General features: G+C 42.0%; 1 protein-coding gene across 4 annotated transcripts in view; it reads left to right on the plus strand.

The window, feature by feature from the left end:
• The window catches only part of F13A1 (coagulation factor XIII A chain), a 62,179-nt gene that overhangs the window by 32,993 nt on the left and 5,371 nt on the right, over positions 1–23,815 (plus strand). For all 4 annotated transcript variants that reach the window (XM_032116192.1, XM_032116182.1, XM_032116166.1 and 1 more), the window contains exons 7-14: positions 1,925–2,099; positions 5,803–5,941; positions 12,232–12,335; positions 13,134–13,222; positions 14,076–14,229; positions 14,813–15,100; positions 20,203–20,363; positions 23,138–23,274. In XM_032116192.1, the coding sequence (XP_031972083.1) occupies positions 1,925–2,099; positions 5,803–5,941; positions 12,232–12,335; positions 13,134–13,222; positions 14,076–14,229; positions 14,813–15,100; positions 20,203–20,363; positions 23,138–23,274 (1,247 nt within the window). The remainder of the gene's footprint in view (positions 1–1,924; positions 2,100–5,802; positions 5,942–12,231; positions 12,336–13,133; positions 13,223–14,075; positions 14,230–14,812; positions 15,101–20,202; positions 20,364–23,137; positions 23,275–23,815) is intronic.

A 23,815-nucleotide genomic window follows, 5' to 3' on the forward strand; every position in this document is an offset into this window, starting at 1 on the left:
CGGAATGAAAGCACCTAAAATAACCAAGGAGAAGACTTTCCAGACCTCCATTCTTTCCAGTTGCCAGGCACCAGGAATCATGTCATGGGTGCAAGAGCAGTCCCATCCCTAATATTTGAGATGCTAGACTCATCCAGGATGTGGAACACAGAGGCTGAGTCCTGTCTTTTGCCTTATTAGAGGTCTGAACCGATGCTTTCTGCTTCCCAGAATAATACTCTAGTCATTGAGCTAGAGTAATTAGATGTTCTCCCGAGCCAGCTACTAAAATAGACTGTCCACAAAGCATGGCTACTGGAGATAGATGATCCTTTAACCCATTTGTTATAGCATTTGCCCAGGCTTTAAGAAAATGAACTCTTTGTCTTAGATGACATTGAAGTGGGATCTCCAGCCTCTCAATCTTGCATGTTAAATAGAATAGCTTCAGCAAGAAATACTGAGAACACCTCTACTTCTCTCTGTCTTTTAACATTTCAGTTAGTTCTTTCACCCCAGACATCAGGAATACAGCTTTGGACCTTTGAATAGAAGAAAGAATCAAATGTGGTTTCCTCATTCCTGAACTAGTAGATGTAAAAAGTCCCTCATGTAAGGACTATGAAAGCCCCCAGGACAGAATAGCACAAAGTTTATGAATCCAAATTGGGCTTGGATAATTCTTAGGTTTTGAGCCGCTCAAACATTTTAGAGAGGTGGAGAAGTTCACCATTTGAAATCCAGGACTCAATACACTTTAGGCCTAATCTGCAGAATTAGGCCATAACTGGGTAGAGGGTTTGGTCATTGAAATCTGGAACTGAGTAAGAAGTCAGAAAGAGGTTCTGAAGTCCCACCTGTGTTCCTTAACCCCATTCTTGCTCAAGTTGAAATGTGGTAGAGCTGAGTTAGTCTGAGGACATGCCTCTCATGCTGAAATCCTTCTCAGGCTTTCTGGTGTGGCAGAGCAGGTAGAGTCCCTCTCTTCTTCCACTCATTCCACTCAGTTAGAGTAGAGCCTGAAGATCAACATGCTGTCCTGTCCTTGAAGTGATTCTTTTCTTGGCATGTTTCCTACACCAGTGAGATGGGCACAACCCCTTAACCCTTTGGTTATGACTCTGAATACTTATCTCTGTTCAGTCCTAGAGTTCACAGGAAGTCGATTTTCTAATTATAAAACAGTAGTTAATGCAGCCAAAAGCTTTTAAATGAGAACTGTGATTTATTTGGCTGGCATGTAGCTGTTCCACATTAGCATAATTAAAAGGTACAGAGTGAATGAGCTTTTTGCACAGCCTCAACTGGCTTGGTTCAAATTGCAGCTAGGAGATGTATTGCTCGTTAATGCCTATCAGTATAGCCATTAGTCAGCAAAACTCTTTGCTTTGTCTAATCTTACCAGAGGAAAACTTACACAGCAAATTCCTTCTTGTTTTCATGTGTACCAGACCAAAGAAATTAGTTTCTACTCTAAAAATAGCAGTAGACTGGTTCTCCTTTCAATCTCCTGTAAATCAGGAGTGATTTTATTAAAATCTCTGGACTGATATGGACAGAAGAACACATGGTGGAAAGAATACAGCTTAATATTTCTGAGGCTTGCTTATCAGCGTATAACTGATTGCATTTATTAAAAGTACATAGCAGTAAGCATGTTTAATGTTAATAAAACCTGTTAATTGGAAACATGGATACTCAGCGTGATGATTTAATTTCAGATTTAAGTGTCTGATCTTCATTCAGAATTGTTCAGCGATGGAGAATCCATGGCCCTTAAGATTGTCTTATTTATGTCCTACCTTCAAAATGAAACACTTCTATCTTACTTTCTAACCTAAACTTGGCTATATTCACTCTCTCCCATCCTATCGGTCTGCTGGGTTAAGGAGGTTTTTATTATTCAGTCTCTGACATCCCTAATGCTCATTTCCTTTGATTTTAGATTAACTCCAGAGATGACAATGGTGTGATAGCTGGATCCTGGAATAATTCATATGATTATGGTGTTGCACCTTCAGCCTGGACGGGAAGTGTGGACATTCTCTTGGAGTATTACAGTTCTAAGCAACCTGTCCGATATGGCCAATGCTGGGTCTTCGCTGGTGTCTTCAACACGTGTAGGTATCAGTGAGAAAAGCTCCAAGCTGCTATGTGGTTCCTGCTTAACAGAGCTTTTAGGTAAACTTAACTAAAATACTTCCTAGCTCTGTGCTGCTCAGGAGTAAACAGCAGAGATACTTAAAAATACATGGCTAAAATAGATGGTCTTTAAATAAACCTCTGGTGTGTCCTTCAGGTCAGATGCTCGTCCACATAAAACTGTTAACTATTTATTCGTTCAGTGAAATGTATTCAGTGACTCAGGAGGGTAAGTTTGTGAGAGAGAAAGTTGAGTCCTTCAGCACAGTCCACATTGCTGTCAAGAATTCTTAGATGGACAGGGTGCTTGTCATCTAGACCTAAAATATTAAATTACTACCCAATATGGAATATTGTGATCGTGTTTCTGCTCTAGAAAGGCCAAATCTCACCTGCTGAAGACTGCTCCTAGGAAAATTGAGGTGCACTGTCCCTGCACCTGTTTACTGAGCACTGTTAACATTTTATATGGAGTTTATGAGCCAGAAGAATAGAGAAAACAATGGCCTAGTTTGTGACTTACGTAGTGCTACAAAGTCTAAACATATTTGGTCAAACGAGAGTTCCAGTGTTGCAGCAAACAGAGTGTTGCAGGTCATAAAAACCAGTGGGGAAAGCAGCATTGGGTTGGTCCCATATTTTGACTGTCTAGCACTTTCTAGCAGCATCATCAGCTAATATACAGGAACATACTCTGTGGCCTCCTCTGGAATTTCTCCAATAGGTCCTTTCTGTTTTGGTGACCCCAGAGCTGGATGCAGCACTGCAGGTGGGGTCTCAGCAGAGAAGGGCAGAGGGGCAGAATCCCCTCCCTTGGCCTGCTGGCCACGCTGCTTTTGATGCAGCCCAGGATACAACTGGCTTTCTGGGCTGACAGCACACATTGCCTGCTTATGTTGAGCCTCTTGTCAATCAGCACCCTGAAGTCTTTCTCCCCAGGGCTGCTCTCAATCACTTCTTCCCCAGGCTGTATTTGTGCTTTGCCTTGACCCGTGTGTAGGACCTTGCACTTGGCTTTGTTGAACCTCATGAGGTTTGCACAGTCCCACCTCTCCAGCCTGTCCAGTCCCTCTGGATGCCGTCCCTTCCCTCCATCCTGTCAACTGCAGGACACAGCTTGATGTCGTCAGTGAACCTGCTGAGGGTGCCCTTGATCCACTGTCCATGTCACTGACAAAGATACTGAACAGCATCAACACCTGAGGAGTGCCACTCGTCACTGGTCATTGACCATTAGACAGCAAGTCTTTGAGTGCAATCATCCAGCCAATTCTTTATCCACCAGTTGGTCCATCCATCAAATCCGTGTCTCTCCAATTTAGAGGCAAGGATGTTGTATGGGACATTGTCAAATGTTTTGTGCAAATCCAGTTTCTTTCATATATCTGGAGAGGTTTCTTTTTTGATTTGGGAAGGTGCTGACAAATGCTTTGTCCTTCAACACATGAAATGTTTCATTTTATTCCTGGTGCAGTGGGATAATGAGCAATCACCCATATCCAAAGAACCTGGGTGACATCTACCTCCTTCACTGCCTGAGGCTGCATGGTCTCTACTTGATGCTCCTCAGCCTCTGCACAACACAATAGGTTCAAAAAAGTTCATACAAATGTTTCTTATGGATGCAATTCCTCGCAGTGGATTCCATGGGCTGCTTTGTCTTCTCTGCCCGTTGCCTTATCCGGATTTCTCTAGATCACAGACAGACACACACACCAGTTCTCCCACCTTCCCCCCGCACTTGCCCTGAATCACCACTACTCAGTACTTTGCCTGCAGGCCTCTGTAAAACTGGGGCGATGCAGCAGAGGCCCGGAGCCTGCTGTGTTGAAGGAAGAGGCATATTTATCTGGGGCAAAACTAGACTTGGTTTGCTGACTAAGTCACTCAAGTCAGAGACCTGGCACTTTGCACTGCTGCTAAGATTGCCAAAGTATAAAGTTTGTTGAGCATTATGAAATGAAAATATTGTCCAGTGGCTGACCTGATGATAGCCACTGACACATCCAGCTGCTGACCACTGCCCAGAGGACAGCGAAGGTCCAATCAATCATGTGCAACTATCAGGGTTGTTTTGAGGTGTTTTTGAGTCTCTCTCAGCTGTCAATATTTTATCATTGTGACCAGTCCAGCTTTCCAAGGTTACTATATTGTACACTCCAGATACTCATCTGATAAAAATGCAAAAACATTCCAAAAAATGGTCATTAATCTTGAAATTGTCAGACAAATTATTTCCAATGAGCCCTGATGGCTCATGTGCTGGAAGCCTGGGAGGGCACTTGAATTAAGTTTAATCAATAGGTACATATGGTATTGGATGCATCCAGGTAATTTGTCATCCAGGAACTTGGAATGAATGTGCAGTGTTACACTTCATTGGGAGTCACAGTAGTGACAGTAATGAATATACAAAACGCAGCAGTAGCAGCAGGGCTGTTCAACTCTGCAGCATTGGAATTATTTTTAAGTAGGATTTTCAATATAAACCTTTTTCCTTAAAAAACCCACAAACAGCTCCACAAAAAATCCACCCCAAAAACCACCACCACCACAAACCAACAAAAAAAAACACCCCCCACCCCCCCAAAAGAAACAAACCAAAAAAAAACCCCAAAAGAAACAAAACAAACCCTATCAACCACCAAAACCCCCTCACCCCCTGTTTTCTCCCATACCATGTTGGCTCCTAAATTGAAAGCCAGGAACTTTTTTTGGCTGAGACAAAAAATGTCATCTGGAGTAGCTGAGATGATGTGTCACCCCACAGACCCACTCCCCTAACCTGGGGATGTTATCCATGCCTATTTATCAGCCAGGGTACACAACAAACACAGAAGCCTATTGATGCACTCTTGCAGACCACAGACATAGCTGTAGCATTTCCATGGTTTTTCCACATTTCTTAAATTTACCGCTTGTTAAACGGTAAGAAGGGTCATGAGTGCTTTATTGTGATGGTGTAAGAGTTAGGGCTAGGGGCTTTTTTTTGATCCTCCTTTTAAGGTCTTTTATTGGGAGGGACTATCGACTCCAAAATGTTATTACTTAGTGAGGAATATGAATTATGTAGTACATTTTATTCAGATTGTCAAACCTTGTCATTTCAGTTGCAAATAATGCAGCTTTTCCCCATTGTTATCAATAATTTTCTGCTTTATTCTTTGTGTTCTCCAGATCCCTTCTGACAGCAGACATCAAACAGGAAAACTCCAAATCAATCAAAAGGAGATACTTTTTTATTACTTTTCTTTTTAGCATAGTCTCATAATTCTCCTGAGTTACTGATACTAAGAGACCTAATATGTTGTGTATTTCTTGCAAGATCAAACTTCTTTTTCTTTGTATCACATTTGGTCATGCAGCTGACCCACTGCACCCAGATTTGACCTGAAATTCTGCAGTGTGGTCCCTATGAAAGGCTGCTTTAAAACTATTGGTAATCAGATGCTTTGGTTATAACCATTGTACCATTACATGTTTTTAATGCTCATCATTTTGGGACCAAATAAAATATTTGGCATGTGCAATATAAAAACAGATAGGAGAAATTATTTGGGTTGATTTGACTGAGTTTTCCCGTTTTATTCTAGTTATTAATATTTCTGTCCTCTCATCCTGTCATCCATGAACGCAGTCTTCGTATTTGTCCTTCTCAGCATACCTCTGTCTTTGCCACAGTTCTGAGATGCTTGGGGATACCTGCAAGACTCGTTACCAACTATTCTTCTGCCCATGACAACAATGCCAATTTACGGCTGGACTTCTTTCTGGATGACGAAGGAAAAGTGGACACCAGACTTACAAAAGATTCTGTCTGGTGAGTCCTCCTGGAAAATGCCTTTAATGTGTCAATGATAAAAGTAGTAAAAAACATGATGGCAATACCTATGTTGTATTTATTTCTCTGTGCATTGAAGAACACTGCTGGCTGGTGTGAAGCAGAATGAATGGATTGTTGGTAGGCTGACTAATATGAAGCCCTTGTTGTGTAAACAGGCAAACCCTGGGGGATCCTGCTATTAATGTTACCATACATTGCACATTTAAGCATTCTGAGAGCTGGAATGGGCTTGTGCTCCTTACAGACAAGCTGTTTCTAAAAATGGAAGCGGGTAGAATGGGCACTTCTATTCTTCTGGAGCCAGGCTCCAAGAGGTACCTCAATATCTATGGAAAAACACCCTTCTTGATCTGCTTGTGCCCAGTTTCCACATTTGTAGACTGGTATTACTTTGTGTGCACACAGCCACTGTTGCAAAGAGGTGCTTTCCAAAATAAACCCAGTTCATCTGAAAAAGAAACAAGTCAAGGTATTATACAAGATACTGAAATGCTATCACCAGATTTATAAAATGAAAACTCCCTAGGGCCGAGAGAAGGAGTTTACACATTCTTTTTGAGAAAGCAGTCCTCTAACTGGCACTACAAACTCTTACTGTCTTCTGTCTGACAGGAGAAGTATAGCATGTATTGATTATATGCTGTGTGGGATATTGGCCCTCAAGCCTCTCCTCGTCAGAGTGAAGCAGTGAATGTGACCTCTACATTCCTATATTCAGGAGATACTTGTCCTATTCAATGTTAATATACCTGACTTGTGTCAGTGATATCTTCAACTCATTAACAGAGCAGCACATCAGCCTGTTTCATTAATAACTTAATCTGTGGAATTCTTTGTATTAAAAACTGTAATAAACCCACTATGTGGTAGAGGAAATGACTGAACCTGTTGCTGTGACATCTTTTATGTGAATTCTATAATCAAGAGAAAATCTAAGGAAAGCAGATTCATTTACATGTGACACTTGTGCCACAGCATGACAGAATAGTTGAGACTAGAAGGGACCCCTGAAAGTCCTCCAACCCTCCTGCTCAAAGCACAGTTAGCTAGAGCAGGTTGCTCAGGTCTGTGTCCAGTTGGGCTTTGAGTATCTCCGAGGATGGACACCCCACGACCTCTCTGGGAAACTTGTGCCTGTGCTCAGCCATTTCCACAGTAAAAAAAAGTGTTTCTTCATCCTCAGACTGATTTTTCCATGTTTCAGTATGTGCCCATTGCTTCTTGTCCTGTGCTTGGGCTACTGAGAAGAGTCTGGCTCTGTCTTCTTTCCTTCAACTCCCTAATCAGGCATTTACACACAAGGATAAGATCCTACTGAGCCTTCCCATCTTCAGACTGAACAGTCCCAGCTGCCTTAGTTTCTCCTCGTGTACAGTCTGTGTTGAATCAGCCATTCCTTCCAGGTTTCTATATCAGCAAACTTGCAGAGGGTACAGCGGGTCTCATAACCCCGGTCATTAATGAAGCTCTTAAATGGCGTCAGACCCAGTATCGACCCCTGGGGGACACAACTAATGACTAAGCTTCAGCTGGGGTGATCACTACTGATCACAGCCCTCTGATCCCAGCGATTCAGCCACTTTTCAATATATCTTGCTGTCCACTTGTCTAGTCTATACTTCAGTGGTTTGTCTATGAGGATGTTCTGGGAGATGACGCTAAGGTCAAAAGGGCCAACCTCCATGCACTGGTCTCTGCTTTGTCCTTTCCGTCACTCATTTCATCAGAGAAGGCTCTCAGATTTGTCAGGCACAGCTGGCTGCTTGTAAATCCATGCTGACTATTGCCAATCACCTAGTCCTTAATATGTTTGGAAATGTTTTCCAGAAGAACTTGCTCTATAACCTTCGTAGAGATCAAAGTGAAGCTGACAAGTCTGTCTCTCCCTGGATACTCCTTCTCTCTCTTGAAGAATAGAGCAATATTTGATTTCTTCCAGTCTGCAGGAACTTCTCCAATTACCATGATCTTTTGAAGATAGATATGAGTGGTCTTACAGTAACTTTGGAAAGCTCCCTCAGCATTTTTGGTGAGATTACATCGAATTTTCCATCAGATCCATTGGACTTGTGTGTGTTCAGTTTGTTTAACTGTTTTCTGTCTTGTTACTTGTCTAGTTTTCATTATTCCAAACCTCCACACTGGTCCCATGGGCTGTGATTCCTGAGGGCAAATCTTAGCAGTAAAAACCAAGGTGAAGAAGGTATTGAATGCCTTCTCCTAATCCTTTGTCACCAGGTTGCCTGTTCTGTTCAACAACAGAGCCACATTCTGAAGTCTTCCTTTTGACGCTGATGTGCTTGCATTACTTGCTGCTCTTCACATGCCTTGACATACTTTGTTTGCTCTGTTCTGGCTTTCCTGTACCTGTCCCTGCATGCTCAGACAGTTACTCTGTATTCTTCTTGGTCACCTGTCCCTGCTCCCCCCTCTTTTTTAAGCACCATTTTTTTATGTTTAATTGGGACCACCTTGTGCCACTTTTGGTTATTTTTCTGCACACAAGGATGGACCATTCTTAACTTTGGAGGAGGTGGTTCTTGAAAAACAACCAGCTCTTCTGCATCCATCTCCTACCCAGAACTGCCTCCCATGGGATTCTTCCAAGCAGGACCTTAAACACGTCAAAGCCTACTCTCCTGAAATCCAGAGCTGTGGTCCTGCTATTTGCCTTGTTCCCTCCTATTAGTACCCTTGGGCAGTTTTGCATGTGGTTTGTGAGACAGAAGGACCTCAACATGTCTCATGGGGCTGGTCCTTTTATGGCTCATAGAGCTGTAAAGGAGAAGTCTTCTATAACCTACTCTACCTGTAAAAGATATGAAACAAGACCCAGTGACTGGGCTAGTCAGTGCTATGTCCATACACACCCAGTAATGGATCATTGCTGCGCTTTAGAATTTTCACTGTCTCACCCCTTCTCTCCTTCTCCTAACCCAATCTTTGAAATTCATCTCACCAACTTTTGAAACTTCCTTTTACTTCCCTACCTCTCTTTTTGCCAGCTGTTTCCAAAGACTTCCTAATTTAATGTATTTTTCTCCCTTATTCTTTTGGGACAGGGTCAGATTATCCAAAATCATCCTAGCCCCACTGAAATCCATATGCAATTTTATACTAGCATTTCATCCTTCCATCCTGCATTTGCTTTTTTTTGGCTTGATAACTTCTCTAACTGCCTTGTTCATCCTTTTATCCTCCCTCTGCACTTATTAGTACATGGTGCACATAACCCTTTGGGCATGACTTAATATATACACCTCTTTTCATTTCTCCTCTGTGTCCTTTCTTTTCATTACTCTGTAACACTCCATGGTAGCCCACATGCTGACTTCTAATGACTTGTGTCTTAACCCTGATTTTATTTTTAATGTCTCTTTTATTTCTTTTTTTAAGAGGACAAGCTTGAGGTATTTATAATGATTTTTTAAAATGCATTTCTCACTTTTATTTATAATCTCTTGAAAACTGTAAGCAAAGCTCTTTTTCTTTATTAATATATCATTTCTATTGTACTTGTACTCTAGCCTTGTACTGCTGGAGCTGATCTGTCTTCAGGTCTTAAATACTCTCAGACTTCAGGGATACTTGGAGCCAGGATTTTTAGTCCAATCAATCTCTGAGTGTGGGCTCCCTCTGAATGTTATCTGACATTTATTTATTTTTATTAAAGATCATCTTCTCCCTCAGGATAGGAAACAACAACACCACCAACAAAACACATATACAAAATTACACAGGCTTTGCAAAAAGTTATTTTTATAAATCTGGCTGGATTTGGGACCATCAGTACTGTCTGTTCTCCTTGCCTTTCTTAATGATGATATAAAGACACTTAAAGAATATTTCTCTTGGATGGGAATCAAGACTCACTCCTACTGTGAGGTCCAAGCAAATAATCGTCAGTATCTCAGCAGAAACTTACTTGGTATCACCCAGCCCCATGGGAGTTCCACATCCAGTCCTGTGGAGAAAGCCCTTCTGAGACCTCTGCTCTTCAATTTACTTCCAGGTCACTTTGCTCTAATTTCTCAGCAATATTATCAGTGCTCCTCTCGACCTCAATGCCTGAACTTGTTAGCTCATAAAAGGACAGCAGCTGCTTCTAGCATATGCCTGTCCCCTAAGCAATATGAACTACCCTTCCTGAATTGTCTTCCAGGCATAAAACCCACCTGGCCATCTTTTATTAATGTCCCCATTGCTTTGTTTAGTCTATCTGTAATTATCTCTGTAAATATTTAATGGTCACTACATTGATCTCTGTTGCCATTCTTGCTTTCTTTAATGTCTCAGGCTTGCTGTACAATAAAAGAATTACAGAATCAGTTGGACAAATTATGGTCATGCAATCAGCTCCTCAGCTGTGCTCAGTTCTATAGAGAAGTTTCTGCTACATTTGGAAAGGCAAATGTTTCCCTCACCCTCCTTTCCTTAATGCTCACTGCTTTACAAGCAGTGTCTTTCTGTCCATTCAGATTCCATATCCTCACGTGTATTTGTTATTTGCATGGCAGCAGACCTAATGCAACTGCCATCCTTTTGTGTCCAGAAACCAGAGAAAAAGGTCCTGTCCCTAAGACAAATACAGAAAAAAATCTAGAAAAACTGCGTTACCTAATTGCAGAACTGAAGTAGATCTGCCATTTCACACACTGTTACCCCCCTCCCAGCCTTGTTTTTATCATCTTTTCCTTTTGCGTGCTCTTCAGGTTCTTCTTTCACAGAATGCAAAGCCAGTGACACATCTGACTTTGATTCAAAGTGAAACAGTGAAGGCTTCAGGGCAGGGATTGTCTTTCTCATATGTTGGCAAAGCAGTTTTCAAATACTCACCTTCCACGAAGTTTGTCCCCATTCTCAGGTAGCCCTCAGCAAAGTTCTGTGTGCATGATTCAGCACTGAATACTCTCAGCAGCATCAAAAATTCTCTGAGCGTGCGTCATTTTCCTTGAATAATTCCTTTTTCTGTAGTGCTGCTTCATTAACTCTCCTAACTGACAAGTTTTACCCTGATCCAAGATTTCATTTCCACTTTGAAATGTCTTGTTAGACAAGCTTCAGATCCTTCTGACTCTGCTCCATAGCTGGTTTTCACCTATTATTAATGAAATGGTCAGAGTTTAACAATCCCCATTTTGGTTGCTAATATCATTGCGTGTACTAGAGGCTATATCAGCAGCTACACAGATGTAATTTTATTCAGATCTGCTGTAGGATATGTACAATTTGCAAGCAAAATTGCCCCTTTCTCTACTCTTTCCTTCTTTTATTTTTTTGCAGTAATGAAATTCAAACATTTTGCAGGCTTTACTGCGAGACCCTCTTTCCAGATTATTTTTTCTTCTTGCTTGTGCTCTCTCCCTTGAGCGTCGGTAGCATTGTAGGAAGTTACAACATCTGTCTGTCTTTTCTGCTCATCTTTGAAACACCCAGGGCAGACTGTGATGGTGCTGTACTGGTTTTTAAATTTTCTTGAGCATCCAGCCAGGTGAGAGCATTTTAACCCTGAGCACCTAGATGAACTACTCCCAGAATTTTACCTTTTGGGTCACTGTCCTGGGCCCTAAAGACTCGGGTTGGCCCACAGTGGTTGTAGGTGGGTTTTATGAAAAGATGTATGTTTTAGGAGATCTGACATCATGTACTGGCATGACACATGGGGAAAAACTTATAAGGAATCCACAGTGAGGATAGTTGTAGAAAGTCTTTTTCTCAATGAACATGGAAGCCAGCTGAGCATGCTTGTTTTGAGCCATTAAAACAAAAGTACACACTGTACATTGTGGAGTTGATCCCGAATCTCTTAATAAGAGACACCAAAGCTTCAGTCTGGATAATTAAAAAGCAGACCATGTTTCATTGGCTTGAAGATTGAAAGTTTGCTTTAGCAGGCAGATTGAAGTGGAGGTGTCTGGCTGGAAAGGGATTCTAGTTTGTGTAGCTTTTCATATACCCCAGCAATCTCCAAACAGTGGCATATTTTCTGAGATATCTACACTCAGAACACATTAGAAGAATCAAAAAAGCTTCTTCAACTTGCAGTCAGGAAACTACAATGAAGGATTTTGTCTTTCACGTTTTAACAGATAGGTACCACACTTAAACACCTAAAAATCTGTTCTCTTAAAAGAGTCAACTTTTTTACTCCTGAATTGGAAAATGGTATTATTTAAGCAATGCCAGGACATAAATACACAGGATTTGTTTTGGTCTGTGTGCTTCTTTCCAAGAATTTAATATACTGGTCCCATCTCTTGTCTAAGGAATTATCATTGCTGGAATGAAGCTTGGATGACCAGACCTGACCTTCCTGTTGGTTTCGGAGGCTGGCAGGTTGTTGATGGGACACCTCAAGAAACCAGTGATGGTAATATTGATTGAAGTCCTCCTTAGCTCACTTTCTAATGTTTGGGATCTCTGTTTCAAACAATGAGCTGATAATAGCTGAGCCAGTGGCACCTGGCACCATATGGCCAGTGACAATTTCTTGAGCCAAATAACCATACTCGCCTCAGGGCCTTCTCCTGCTTTGTTTTGAACTCTAAAATAAATCTGTCCTTATTATAGCACTGCTGCCTGGGCACAAAATCCTGCATGAGAAAGGCCCTGTTTGGTACAGAAGGGATGTAATCCTGTTGCCAAAGAGGGCTTCTAACATTTTAGAGTACCTATACAGGAGCCTGATCAAATTAATTCTCCTTTATGTTATGAAGCCCTAACTAAAATTCATGAGCAGACAGTCGGCAGGAGAGAAAAAAGTGAAAAGTCACTGTTGTTTCTTCCCAGTCCTTAGTTTTCCAGCCCTTAAAATATAAATTCTCAAATTTATAGTGAGATCTTTCTCAGCCTGTGGTGTACCTGAGTCCTCCCAAAATTATCTGTTTTAACCAAAACCAGCTGTAACTATATTTTGAGCACTTGAGACTTACAGTGGATGTTATAGTGCCATTAAAGGTACCAAACCACCAGGTTGTTCCAGACTTGAGTCTGTGTTAACTATGGAGATGGTAAAAAAATTAAGCTTTTTGCTTCTTGGTCAAGAGTTTCTGTAAACTATTAAAAGAGTTCTTTAAGCCCCAAGAATTCTTTTTCTTTGAGAAAATATAATATTTTTACATGTTTTTAATGAATTTAGGCTCTCACTTTGTCTCTCTTCTCCCCATAGGTATGTACAGGTGTGGTCCAGCCTCAGTTCAAGCCATTAAACATGGTCACGTTTGCTTCCAATTTGATTCTCCTTTCGTCTATGCTGAGGTACATACGAGAGAATTTTTACTGCAACGAATGATATCAATGAGACCATAGCGAGACAAAAGATAGGGCTCCACTGCAATTTATGGATTGAGAAGTTACTTCATGTATGCTTCATGTCACAGAACAATCTCATCATTATATTTTGACATGCAGGCCAGTAGGTGTGATATGGGTCTGACGAATGACAGAGATTTCTCTAATCTCTTCCCCAATATAACAAGAAGAAAAAGCTGCTCTGACTTCATTGAAACTTCAGTCTGTGGTCATTTTTCCTTCCAAGATTCAGCTATGCTGAATGAGTCACTAGCTCTAGCTGCTCATCCTCTTTGCTCACCACATTCCTTTTGGCTGCTGTGGGCCATGGAGATCTCACATGGGTGATTTGACTGACAGATCTGAGAGAGAAATTTCTCAGTAAGGAGATAGAGGGCCTGGTCTGGAGTTTTAACTTCTCGTATCACCAGAGGAGGCATGCCCAGAATCGCAACACTGCAGGACAAGTTTCTCTCTAATTGAATTGTAAATAGCTTAGGACAGAAAAGAATAAAGATATTTTATCTGTTAAGCATTCCCCTCTCTATTTCTAAAGCTTTTTGTTACAAGAAATGTGTAGCAGTGGTCTCCAAATCTGAATGACCTCTCTGTAGCCTTGTAAAGTTTACACTCTCTGTCATTCTGGAGCTGTGAGTAGTAAAATTCATCTCAGCATATGACTAATTTTAAACATGAAATTTCAACATGAGTAATTAGTGGGACTTCAAGTCAACATGTCATTATTGTGGGGGAGATAGGCTGACTTCTCTTCCTCTCTCTACTTCCATATATCTCAATCTCCTTTCACTTAATTTCATAGGTGAATAGTGACATTTTTTACACAAAAATGGAGAAAAATGGAACCCAAGTGGTAGAAAAAATTGACACAACCCATATTGGCCAGCTGATTGTGACCAAGGAAGTTGGAGGTGATCGAATGATGGACATTACTGCGGAGTACAAGTTCCGAGAAGGTAACCTGAAATGGGCTGCAACCATATGGATGTAGACTTATCTCAGTCAGATCTTGGATGATGACTTGGAAACCTCTGTCACCGAAGGAGCTTCATGAACAGCTGCCTAAGTGCCCTCTGGAATTCTTTATTTGTAACTCCATCCCAGAAACACTGCAGATGCCTTGATCTTAAGGCACAAACAGAGCACAAACTTTGCTACTCAGAAATGCTTTAGACTAAGTAAGTTGTAGTGAAAATAAAGGCTAGTCATGGAGCAACTCAAAGCATTCAAAACAGTTCAAGGCATTCTGTACACATGTTTAGACATTTCTTATTCAGGCCAGAGGCTCACACAGAGTAAACCAGTGCAGATGTATTAATAGGAATTCAGCTACATCAATTTGTCTGATATGGCTTTAATACCAACTCCCTTGGTAGCTGTGAAGTTCTCCGACTGCTAGTGTTACCCCAGGAGGGTTCACTGTCCTCATCCATTCCTTTCAGCTACTACAAACCATGGAAGACACACCATTGTGATCGGTAGGTGGGCCAATGCTGCACTTCCATTTCTTTTCTAAATCTGGTTTTCATTCATTCCTAGGCTCAGATGAGGAGAGACTGGCTCTCGAGACTGCTGTGATGTATGGTGTTAAAAAGCAAAGTATCCAAGATACCACATACCAGCCACAGACGGATGTTGAAATGGACTTCCAAGCACAAAAGGCAGTCCTTGGCAATGACTTTAAAGTCACTATAACTTTCAGGAACAAGAGTCGCAACTCCTACACTGCTACTACCTACCTTTCAGGCAACATAGTGTTTTATACAGGAGTCACAAAAAGTGAATTCAAGAAACACTCTTTCAGTGCAAAACTGCAACCCTCTTCATGTAAGACTTGCATAGTTGTTTTATGTGTTATTAACTGCTAGGTTTTTCCTGTGTTATTAACTGTCACCAATTTTTCCACCCATGGGTAGAGTCAATTCTAGTAGCTATGGGTAGGATATTCTATTGGGTATCAGAAGGATCCAGTCCCTATTTTGGGCAGGATACCAGGATCATTTAAAGCTGAGGCTGTTTTCTTCAGGCTGTTTCTCCCTGCGTAAGGCTCTTTTACACCAAGCTGCATGTCTGGGAATTGTTAATTTTTCTTATTTAGTACAAAAGAAAGCAAAGGAGCACAGGTATTAAGATGCAAGGTATTGTTTTTCCTTTGAATTCCTTTATTTTCCTAGCAGCATCTCAGCAAGTGAAGGGGAAGTTCTAGTTCCACAGGGTGTCATGTACAGAGACAAAAAGGCGAATTTTTTGTCTTATCTGGTAGAAGCTGACAAGTTCTGAGTAGATTCAAGTGAATATCTGGCTTTGGAGGACTGTGTGATTCAGGATTTTGTATTTACAGTGATCTAAAAGGTTTATATATAATGAGAATGTGCCATGATAGAACAGAGACATTTGTCAGCTGGGCAGGAAACCCAAAGGTGAGTTATCTTTACAGTTACAGCATTCAGTTTTCCTAGTGCCCTCTGGAATGCGCTAGGGAGATCATGCCTCCCACCTCTCATCAGAGAAGCAGTTCCTGGCAGACTAACTCAGGAGGCTGTGGGCAGGTTTTTGCACTGCTCAAAGTAGAGAAGAGGGATGTTCTCCTTTTTTAACTTGGACATAATCTATCTGTTTCCTGTCAGCCATTGCAGCTGCAGTGTATTTAGGGCCTGCTGTACTTCCAAGTGCTACCTAGCAGGCTCAAGCAACAACTGACTGCCAATCACTTGTTCTCCTGACAGGCCTGTGTCCTTGGTCAGTACTTCCAGCTCAGCAAAAGTAATGAGAACGTTGTCTTACAGAGGCGAAGTAGAGGATCCTCCACTTGAGTTCCCTGCTCAGAGAGTCAGCAGCCATGACTTTGCCTTCTAGGCACTGCTACTGGGCAAATCAATCTTTCTGAGCGCAGCAGGAAGGGCAGGACTTTGGGACCCCGAAGGATGAGCCTCCTGAGCTGGGTCTGCTGCTGCATCGCAGCAACCCTGGCTGACCTCTGAGCTTTCTGTCTTGTCTACCTCATCCCAGCTCAAGAGACACTGTGAACCCTCTTTCCTCAGAGGGCGAGTTTTGTCTCAGTGAGATGCCTCCATGGGATCACCATTCCTATCAGGCCACAAAAAAGCCCACCTCTGCTTTCTTCCTAACTTTGAACCTCATCTGAAACTGCACATTTTATTTGGAGCTGAAATATATTCTGCAGAAAATAGAAGTCCACTGATAAGGATCTACTGGTGAAGGTTAATAAAACTTCTTCCTCTGGTCTGTAACAAAGCCCTGAGAGCTGCTCGCTGATTCTTTCTAACTCCCTGGATCATTTGCAGGGGGCCTGGAAATGGGCACTGAGTTGTTCCAACATATGCTATCAAAACACAGTGTGAGGGTTTATAGTGACTTACATCAGATACTGCAAAACTTTTGGAGACTTGAATAGGTACAGTAAAAAAATTCAGTTTCAATAGCCTTGGTCTAAATTCTGTACGGCTTCTTTGATGAGGGAAAATTCAGTCATCTTGTAGGAGAAGTGCAAATACCTGCTACATTTTCTGGCTGTGATTTGTGCTTGGTTCCAGGACTTATTTATGTCTGCTCTTGCATCAAAGGTCTGTGTAGGGTATTACTACCTAAAATACAGCTTCTGCAGTGCTTTGAGGGTCACCTGGCTCATCTCTGCAAGAAATGAAATGAATAGATGTTTAAACATCACTGAGCATCATAATTCATTTTTTCTAATTCAAGTAAATGCTTTGAAAAAAGCTTCTTGAAATTGTGCAGGAAACTCTGAATCAAGTGATGCTGAGTGAACACAGACTGGGGAGAGGCACCTGAAAGAACAGAACATGTATTTTTATGTATGTGTACCAAGAGTAAGTCCCCATCACTGCTTCTGGCCAATGAGACATTTTTAACGTTATTCCCACTTTTCAAGGTGGAAACTTGCTTATATCTGAGCTACAGTCATCAACTTGTGGGGCACTCTGTCCTGCAATAGGACAAAAACTCCTCACAAATTACACCATTTCTGAAGGTGATACATGAAATTTGAGCATGAATTCTTTCACCTTTTCCTTGGAAAGAAGTACATGTGGAATCAGGAATAGTGTCTGAGCAGGTGGGCAGTGTGAAGGGAGGCAGTGTGATTATCTGCAAGTGCATGAGAACACTCTGTCAGGGGTGTAGTGGGAGAGTACCTTCTGAGGCACCCAAGCAGGATTTGTAAGCTTTGTTCAGGGCAAGAAACATGTGTGTGTGTATGTGTGTGCATGTGTATATGTGCGTGTACACTTGTGTGTATACACGTGTGTGTGTACATCTCTATATATGTATGTATGTATATATGTAAATACATGTGTGTGTATATGTGTATATATATGTGTATGTATATATACAGAAGTAGCAAAGAATTACAAAGAATTACAATGCAATAAAGATGCATTGAAGGCATTCTTCCAGCCCGTACTACTAAAAGAATGAAGCAAACTAAGTTTTTAAACAGGAAACAAATGAATGCTTTTCAGAATAATGATTAAAGGAATTGTGTGGGTTGAAAACATCTTTGAGGATTTCAATAGCTTAAATCTTCCAGTGCCTTCAAAGGTGCTCTTGCATCTACTGAGTTATATTTAGTTTTCTCTTTTTTTTTAAAAGACTGTAAGGCAACTCAGTGTTGTGTCTCCCTTGGCTTTCCCAGATGCAGTAAGTGGTACTGGCAACTTACCAGCACAACCAGTGCTAAGGCGATGGAAATCTATTCTTTTTTTTTCCCTGCAGTGATTAAATTGAAACAGAAGAGTTTGTCTTTTCTTCCATTGTAAAGTAAATTTCTCTTGGTTTGTAACTAATTATTTACTTATTTAATTCTCAGATGAGAAATACCTTGCCTGATTTATAATTTACAGTTAAGGGTATGTCTCGGTTTTGAAAGACAGGTGTCTGCTAAGGAAGGCAGAGGCCCCCCTTGAAGTGGCAGATATAACCCCTTTTCCCTCCAAGTTATTATATTTTGAAATCAAGAGCCTTTAGGCGAAGATGTGGGAAATAGGAATAACAGTTCTTTACTATATATATATATATGTATATAACCAGTCAAACAAAACAACAACAACTATGGCAGTAACAGCAATCACAAACCCAGTGCCAGCCTTCTCGGCTGTCAGGCTATTTCCCCTCAGGTGCAGTTCCGCTCGCAGCCGGCAGGGGCGCTGGCGGCTCCCGGTGAGCAGGGCAGGTGCGATGGTTCCCCCGCGGCTGCAGGGGGCGCTCCGGAGCGAGCTCGGGACACACGCGGCACCGGTGCCCTGGGATCCCGGGAAGGGATGGAACAAAGGCTTCACAAACCGCTGGGCAGTTGATCCCGGGCTCTCAGGAACAGCAGGCTGGAATGGCAGGGACGAACGCAAATCCCGGGTGGCAGACGAGATGTATCCAGATGGGAAAAACCCACGGAGGCCCAGGCAGGCAGGGCGAGCAGGGCTACAGCGTAGCGAAAGCTCGAAGCAGCAGCGGGGCAGGGCAGCCACAGCTCGGTCTCCAGCAGGGCAGGGAAAGCGGCTTTTGGGGTCCCGGCGTTGTTTCCAGCAGGAAGAAAGAACGGCCAAAAAGAAAGAAGCAGCAGCTCCTTTCTCTGCAGCTTCTCTCTCCGGACGTTCAGAGCGAACTGAACTCACACCCAGGTGTAGACAAAGGAGTAGCCAGGTCCGCCCCACTCCCCTTTTGTCTTTCTTAAGTACAGCTATTTGTCCCCTAGCAACATGCATATGGGAGAAAATTCCTTTAACAGAGAAAAAAACAGACTAAACTAAAACCCCAACAGGGTATTATGGGAAATTCTTTTACACAAGATAAGAAGTGAGAGGGAGGAAGAAGGAGCACATCAAGTCAATTTAAGGCTGGCCTAGTAAATCCAGGTCAGGTGGCCACCAAGGGAATAGCTTTGAAACCAAATCAAGGAACTGGTTTTGATGTGAGCGGATCAAAAGAGTGAAAAGGGGTGAATGTCATTTACCCAACTGAGTTCAATTATCTCAGTGTTTACAGTGTATGTCACAAATACAATACAAATAATGGATAACAGTAATCATCATAGGTAGCAGATGGGAGATCTTGATGTGTTTACTACAGTTATAATGAATGTTTATAGAGAGAAGAGCTCCAGGTCTATATATTTTTCCTGGTCAGTTCGTTAGCAGGTTTGATTCTCTGCACCAAATTCTCACACCATTGTTGGCCTGGGAATTGCAGTTCAATATAGTTAAAATTAATGATTCCCTTCTTCTCAACTGTCTAGCCTACAGGGACTTGTTCCTTCCAATAATTATTGTCAGAGAGCATGTGAACACTCTCTGGAGGGCATGCTGGTGACAGGAAGACCTTCTTGCTAAATTTCACAGGCAAGTCCAGTGTAGAACAAAGGCAGACATCCATTCATGTCCTGGAGAGCAGGTGATCTCCCAGATAGCCTGCATGGGTTCACATCCCCAAGTTGCTGCTCTGGTGGCATCCCTGTGCCAAGAAGAAAGGCAAAGAAAACACAGGAATAAAGTGAAATAGCAAACATTTACAGGAATGACACTCAAAAGCTGGTTTGGACCTTTGTGCCCAGTAGATATGTGTTTCCAGCCTTCCTTCTCACTTATTTTGTGGTAGCACCTAGAAACCTTCAACAGTCACCTGGGCCCATGCTGAGGGTACTGGGCAAAGGCTGTGCATAAACCCCACCCTTGGCCCTGGGAGCTCACAGCCTAAATGGAAAGAGGGAAAAATTAGAGGGAATATGGTTAAGTAAAGAAATGAAGTTAGTTTAGGGGAAAAAGATCAAAGCCGTTCTTTGACTCATAGTTCACCTTTTTTCCAAGGCACTCATGTAACTGGCACTGGCCATGATGGGAGGAACAGTTAGTGATTAGATTGCTTCAGATGACTTTTTTCTTTCCTGTGTCTCCTCTCAGCCAGCTCTTTTGACATTGTGATCAAATCGAGTGAGTACATGAGTGACCTGCTGGAGCAAGCCTCCTTTCATTTCTTTGTGACTGCACGGATCAATGAAACGGGGAAGATTCTGGCCATGCAGAAGGCGATAGTCCTGGAAATTCCCACCCTGCGGATCAAGGTGGCTCAAGGGTGTGGTGGAAGGGATGGCTGTTCTCTACAAGGCTGTCACGCTGAATCGTGGGGTGGAAGAGTGTATGTGTGTGTGTGCACATTGGAGTGTCTAGCAGAGACCTTACAGAGCAGTGGCTAGCTGGAGTGTGTGAGGGTATACAGGTGCATTATATAATGTACTGAGTGTCCCTACACTGAAAAGACAGGCAGACAGAGGCACTGGTAGTAAATACTGCAGTGATCTCAGTGGAGGAAAGAGGCGAAAAGATCTGAGAGAGCTGAAGACACTCAAAGGGTAAGAGAGATTACTCACTCAAGTTCTTTAACTACTTCAAAAGTCTATGCTATTTAAATCAGCACAGCACAGGGGCCTCTTGCTGAAGAGTGAGGAACACTGCTGTTGAAGTGATTTTGCTGGGAGAGCTTCTGCAGGTATCGTGGAAAGCTTCTCCAAACTTCAATGGGCAGCATTGATTTGGGACAATGTCTTAGGATTTCAGTGCTTTGCTGCCACTCTGACTGTACTGTCAGTGGTGTACCGTGAAAGCTGAAGCATTTCTGCAGACAGTGGTGTGGTACCCACGAAAATGGAGAAGAGTAATGCTTGTGATACTACAAGGAGCATGTGTTGTATGGCAAAGACAAGGCGGGGATTTAAACTTCTCAGTTCATAACTGAGCATCCAAATAAATTGCAGTTTTCAAAAGCACCAAACCTTCATCTGCTTTCAACGATGGAATTTGGATCTGCTTTTTTCCTAACACTAGAAAAAAAAAATCAGAACACCTGTTCAGGAAGCTTTATATAAGCATGAATACAGCTTTGTAAATTCAGGACCTCAAAAAAAAATCTAAGTTTATCCAACTTTTCCCCTCTATATATTTACTTGAACCAGTGCTCAGGTTTCCATATAATAATTTATGTAGCAACTGCAGCCTTATGCAGAAAAAGCTTTTTAAAAAACATGGATCAAAACTATGGCAAAATTTGCCAAAAAATCTACTCGGTTTCATGGTCTTCAGAAATACCATGATGTTCTGATCAGGTAATTGCATTTTTAAACAAAATGGTTTTGGTTTACTGAGCATTCTAGAGAGGACGTAGACAAGACAGATAAACTCTACTTCAAATACCTATCTTCAAAACCCAAATTTTAAAAGTAAAGAATTCTTTCAATTCAATACTTAAACAGAGCGTCTCATACATCATCTCAGATGTTCAACTTCAAAATAATTTATCCTCCCTGCTGTCCTGAAGAAAGGATTTTTAGCATATAGGATAGGCTGTTGTCCAAAACCTGTGTTTTCTAGTCAAACTAAGTTTCTCTCTTTTCTGTTTCTTTGTGATATATGAAAATACACTGAAATTTTAAAAGCTGGATTTTTTAAGATGTGTGTGTGTGCATGTGTGAGCATGTATTGATAGAGGAAATGTTGATTTATTGCTTTTTAAAGAAATTTGAGAAAGTTTATCTGTTTAGTTTTCTTGTCAAGTTTGTTCAGTGAACGTGACCGGCAGACCAAATTTCTTAATGTGAGAGTGAGAAAGAAGAATGAAAAATGTATCTCCCTCATGTCTTTGGATACACCTTTGATCTTTCTCTGTTGATCTAAGCAGATTGTCAGACTCAACAACTGAGGAAATTACACCATATTCTAACCTTGAGACCAGGTCACAAAAATAGGATCAGCAAATACATATCATGGTCTCAGCTGCATGTGAGACTTTGGGATGATTTTGAAGCACACCCAGTGATCTTAAATGGTCAATTGAAATAAGGAGGATAGAAGATCTCTAATCGGGCCAAGACTTCCAAAAATGCCACTGATTTCCTTTTGCACATTCAGATGGTCAAATGCTGTTGAGAGCTTAGATGTATCTCCTCCTGTTCTCCAGTCATTTCATTGTTTTTTGGCACAGAGCAATCCGTTAGACCAGAGTCTATGCAGCTTTTTGCAAATGTCATACTTCCTTAAAACACCACTTCAAATTTATTGACAAGATACTTGTTCTTCTTAGTTACCATTCTCAAGGCCCTTTAAATCAGTTGGTGGGCCATGAAGTGGGCTGGCACATCTGCCAGCCATAAGTTGAAAACCCTTTCCTGAGCAAAACAAATACATATATTCTGTGAGAAATGCTGAATTTTCAGGAGGGTGGAGAACCCCAAATCCCCATATATGTAGCCTTTGTTTAAAAACACATTTGTTTGGAGGTTTACTATTTTCCAGTGCTTTTGCTTACATAGGGTTTGGAGGAAAACTGGCCTTCAGGCCTCCATAGAGCACACGTGCAGGGTTATAAAGCCTTCAGAGCATGAGAAGAGAATGCAAAAGCAAGGGGAAGATGGGCACGACATTTTTGAGGGTGCAACCACTGTACCCTACTGTTTCTAACTTAGGATCTCCTCTGGAGCTTATGTCCTGAGCAGATCACTTCAGTGCTGCTGAGGAGGCTGAGGAGGGGGGCAGAGTCTGGGAGAGAGGCCCCCTCAGCTGGACTCACCCCCAGTTGGGCCGTCAGCTCCAGAGCTGTCCATGCAGATTTCTGGTTTTCTATGGAAATGAGGGCCTGCCTCTTGATCTGCCATGTGGTTTGAGGGAAAATTACAATGGGTGGAAAAATGCGCAGTGGTACCTATGAGCCCAGCCAACAATTTTCTTCTCACTCAGCTTCCTTTGCCTCATGCTGTTTCTCTGTGTGCTCCATTCTTCTGCCTTGCCAGTACTGTGTATCTGTTATTAGGAGTTTCTGGTGCATTATCCTTTCCTTGTCTTGCAGACCAAAGGTGAACTGGTAGCTGGTAAAGAAACGTCCGTGATTGTAGAATTCACCAATCCTCTGAAACAAACCCTGGAGAACGTCACACTCCGCCTCGAGGGACCTGGTGTGCTGAGAACAATAAAAAAGCAGTTCGGGTAGGGAAGAAAGCACAACCAGCTGGGAGTTTGTCCCCTGCCTGCTCACAGTAGGAGCTCACAGGAGACACTTAACTGATGCTGTGCTGAGTAATTTAATTCAAACACTCTCTCTGTACTTTAAAATCGAATACACAGGGGAGCTATAGGTCTCAACAGTCAGTAGAAGTCGGGCTATCCAGAGAGATTGTGAGAGCATTTCATCTGTTCAGTACCAGGGTTGGAGGAATGGGTAGTGTTTGTAGGTAGCTGCTAGCATAGCCCAAGTTTACTTTTTCACTGTATTACATTATTTTTAGCACTTAACAATAGCACCTACAAGCCGCTATCACAGAGAGGAAGATTTATCCTACGCTTGAAGTGTTTACTGCCGCTCACTCAGCGTGTGCAAATTGAGTCCTGTGCTGTTTTTCGGAAAGGGCTTTTCTCTGCTCATGTTAATCATGATTATACAAGAGGTTCAGGTACCTCAGATGATCTTTTCAAGCTTATGTCAAGACACAAAATGTGTGTTGTTTGCAGAGCCTGCTGGCATAACTGT

This window comes from Corvus moneduloides, chromosome 1, assembly GCF_009650955.1.
Source record: "Corvus moneduloides isolate bCorMon1 chromosome 1, bCorMon1.pri, whole genome shotgun sequence".
Taxonomy (NCBI): Eukaryota; Metazoa; Chordata; class Aves; order Passeriformes; family Corvidae; genus Corvus; species Corvus moneduloides.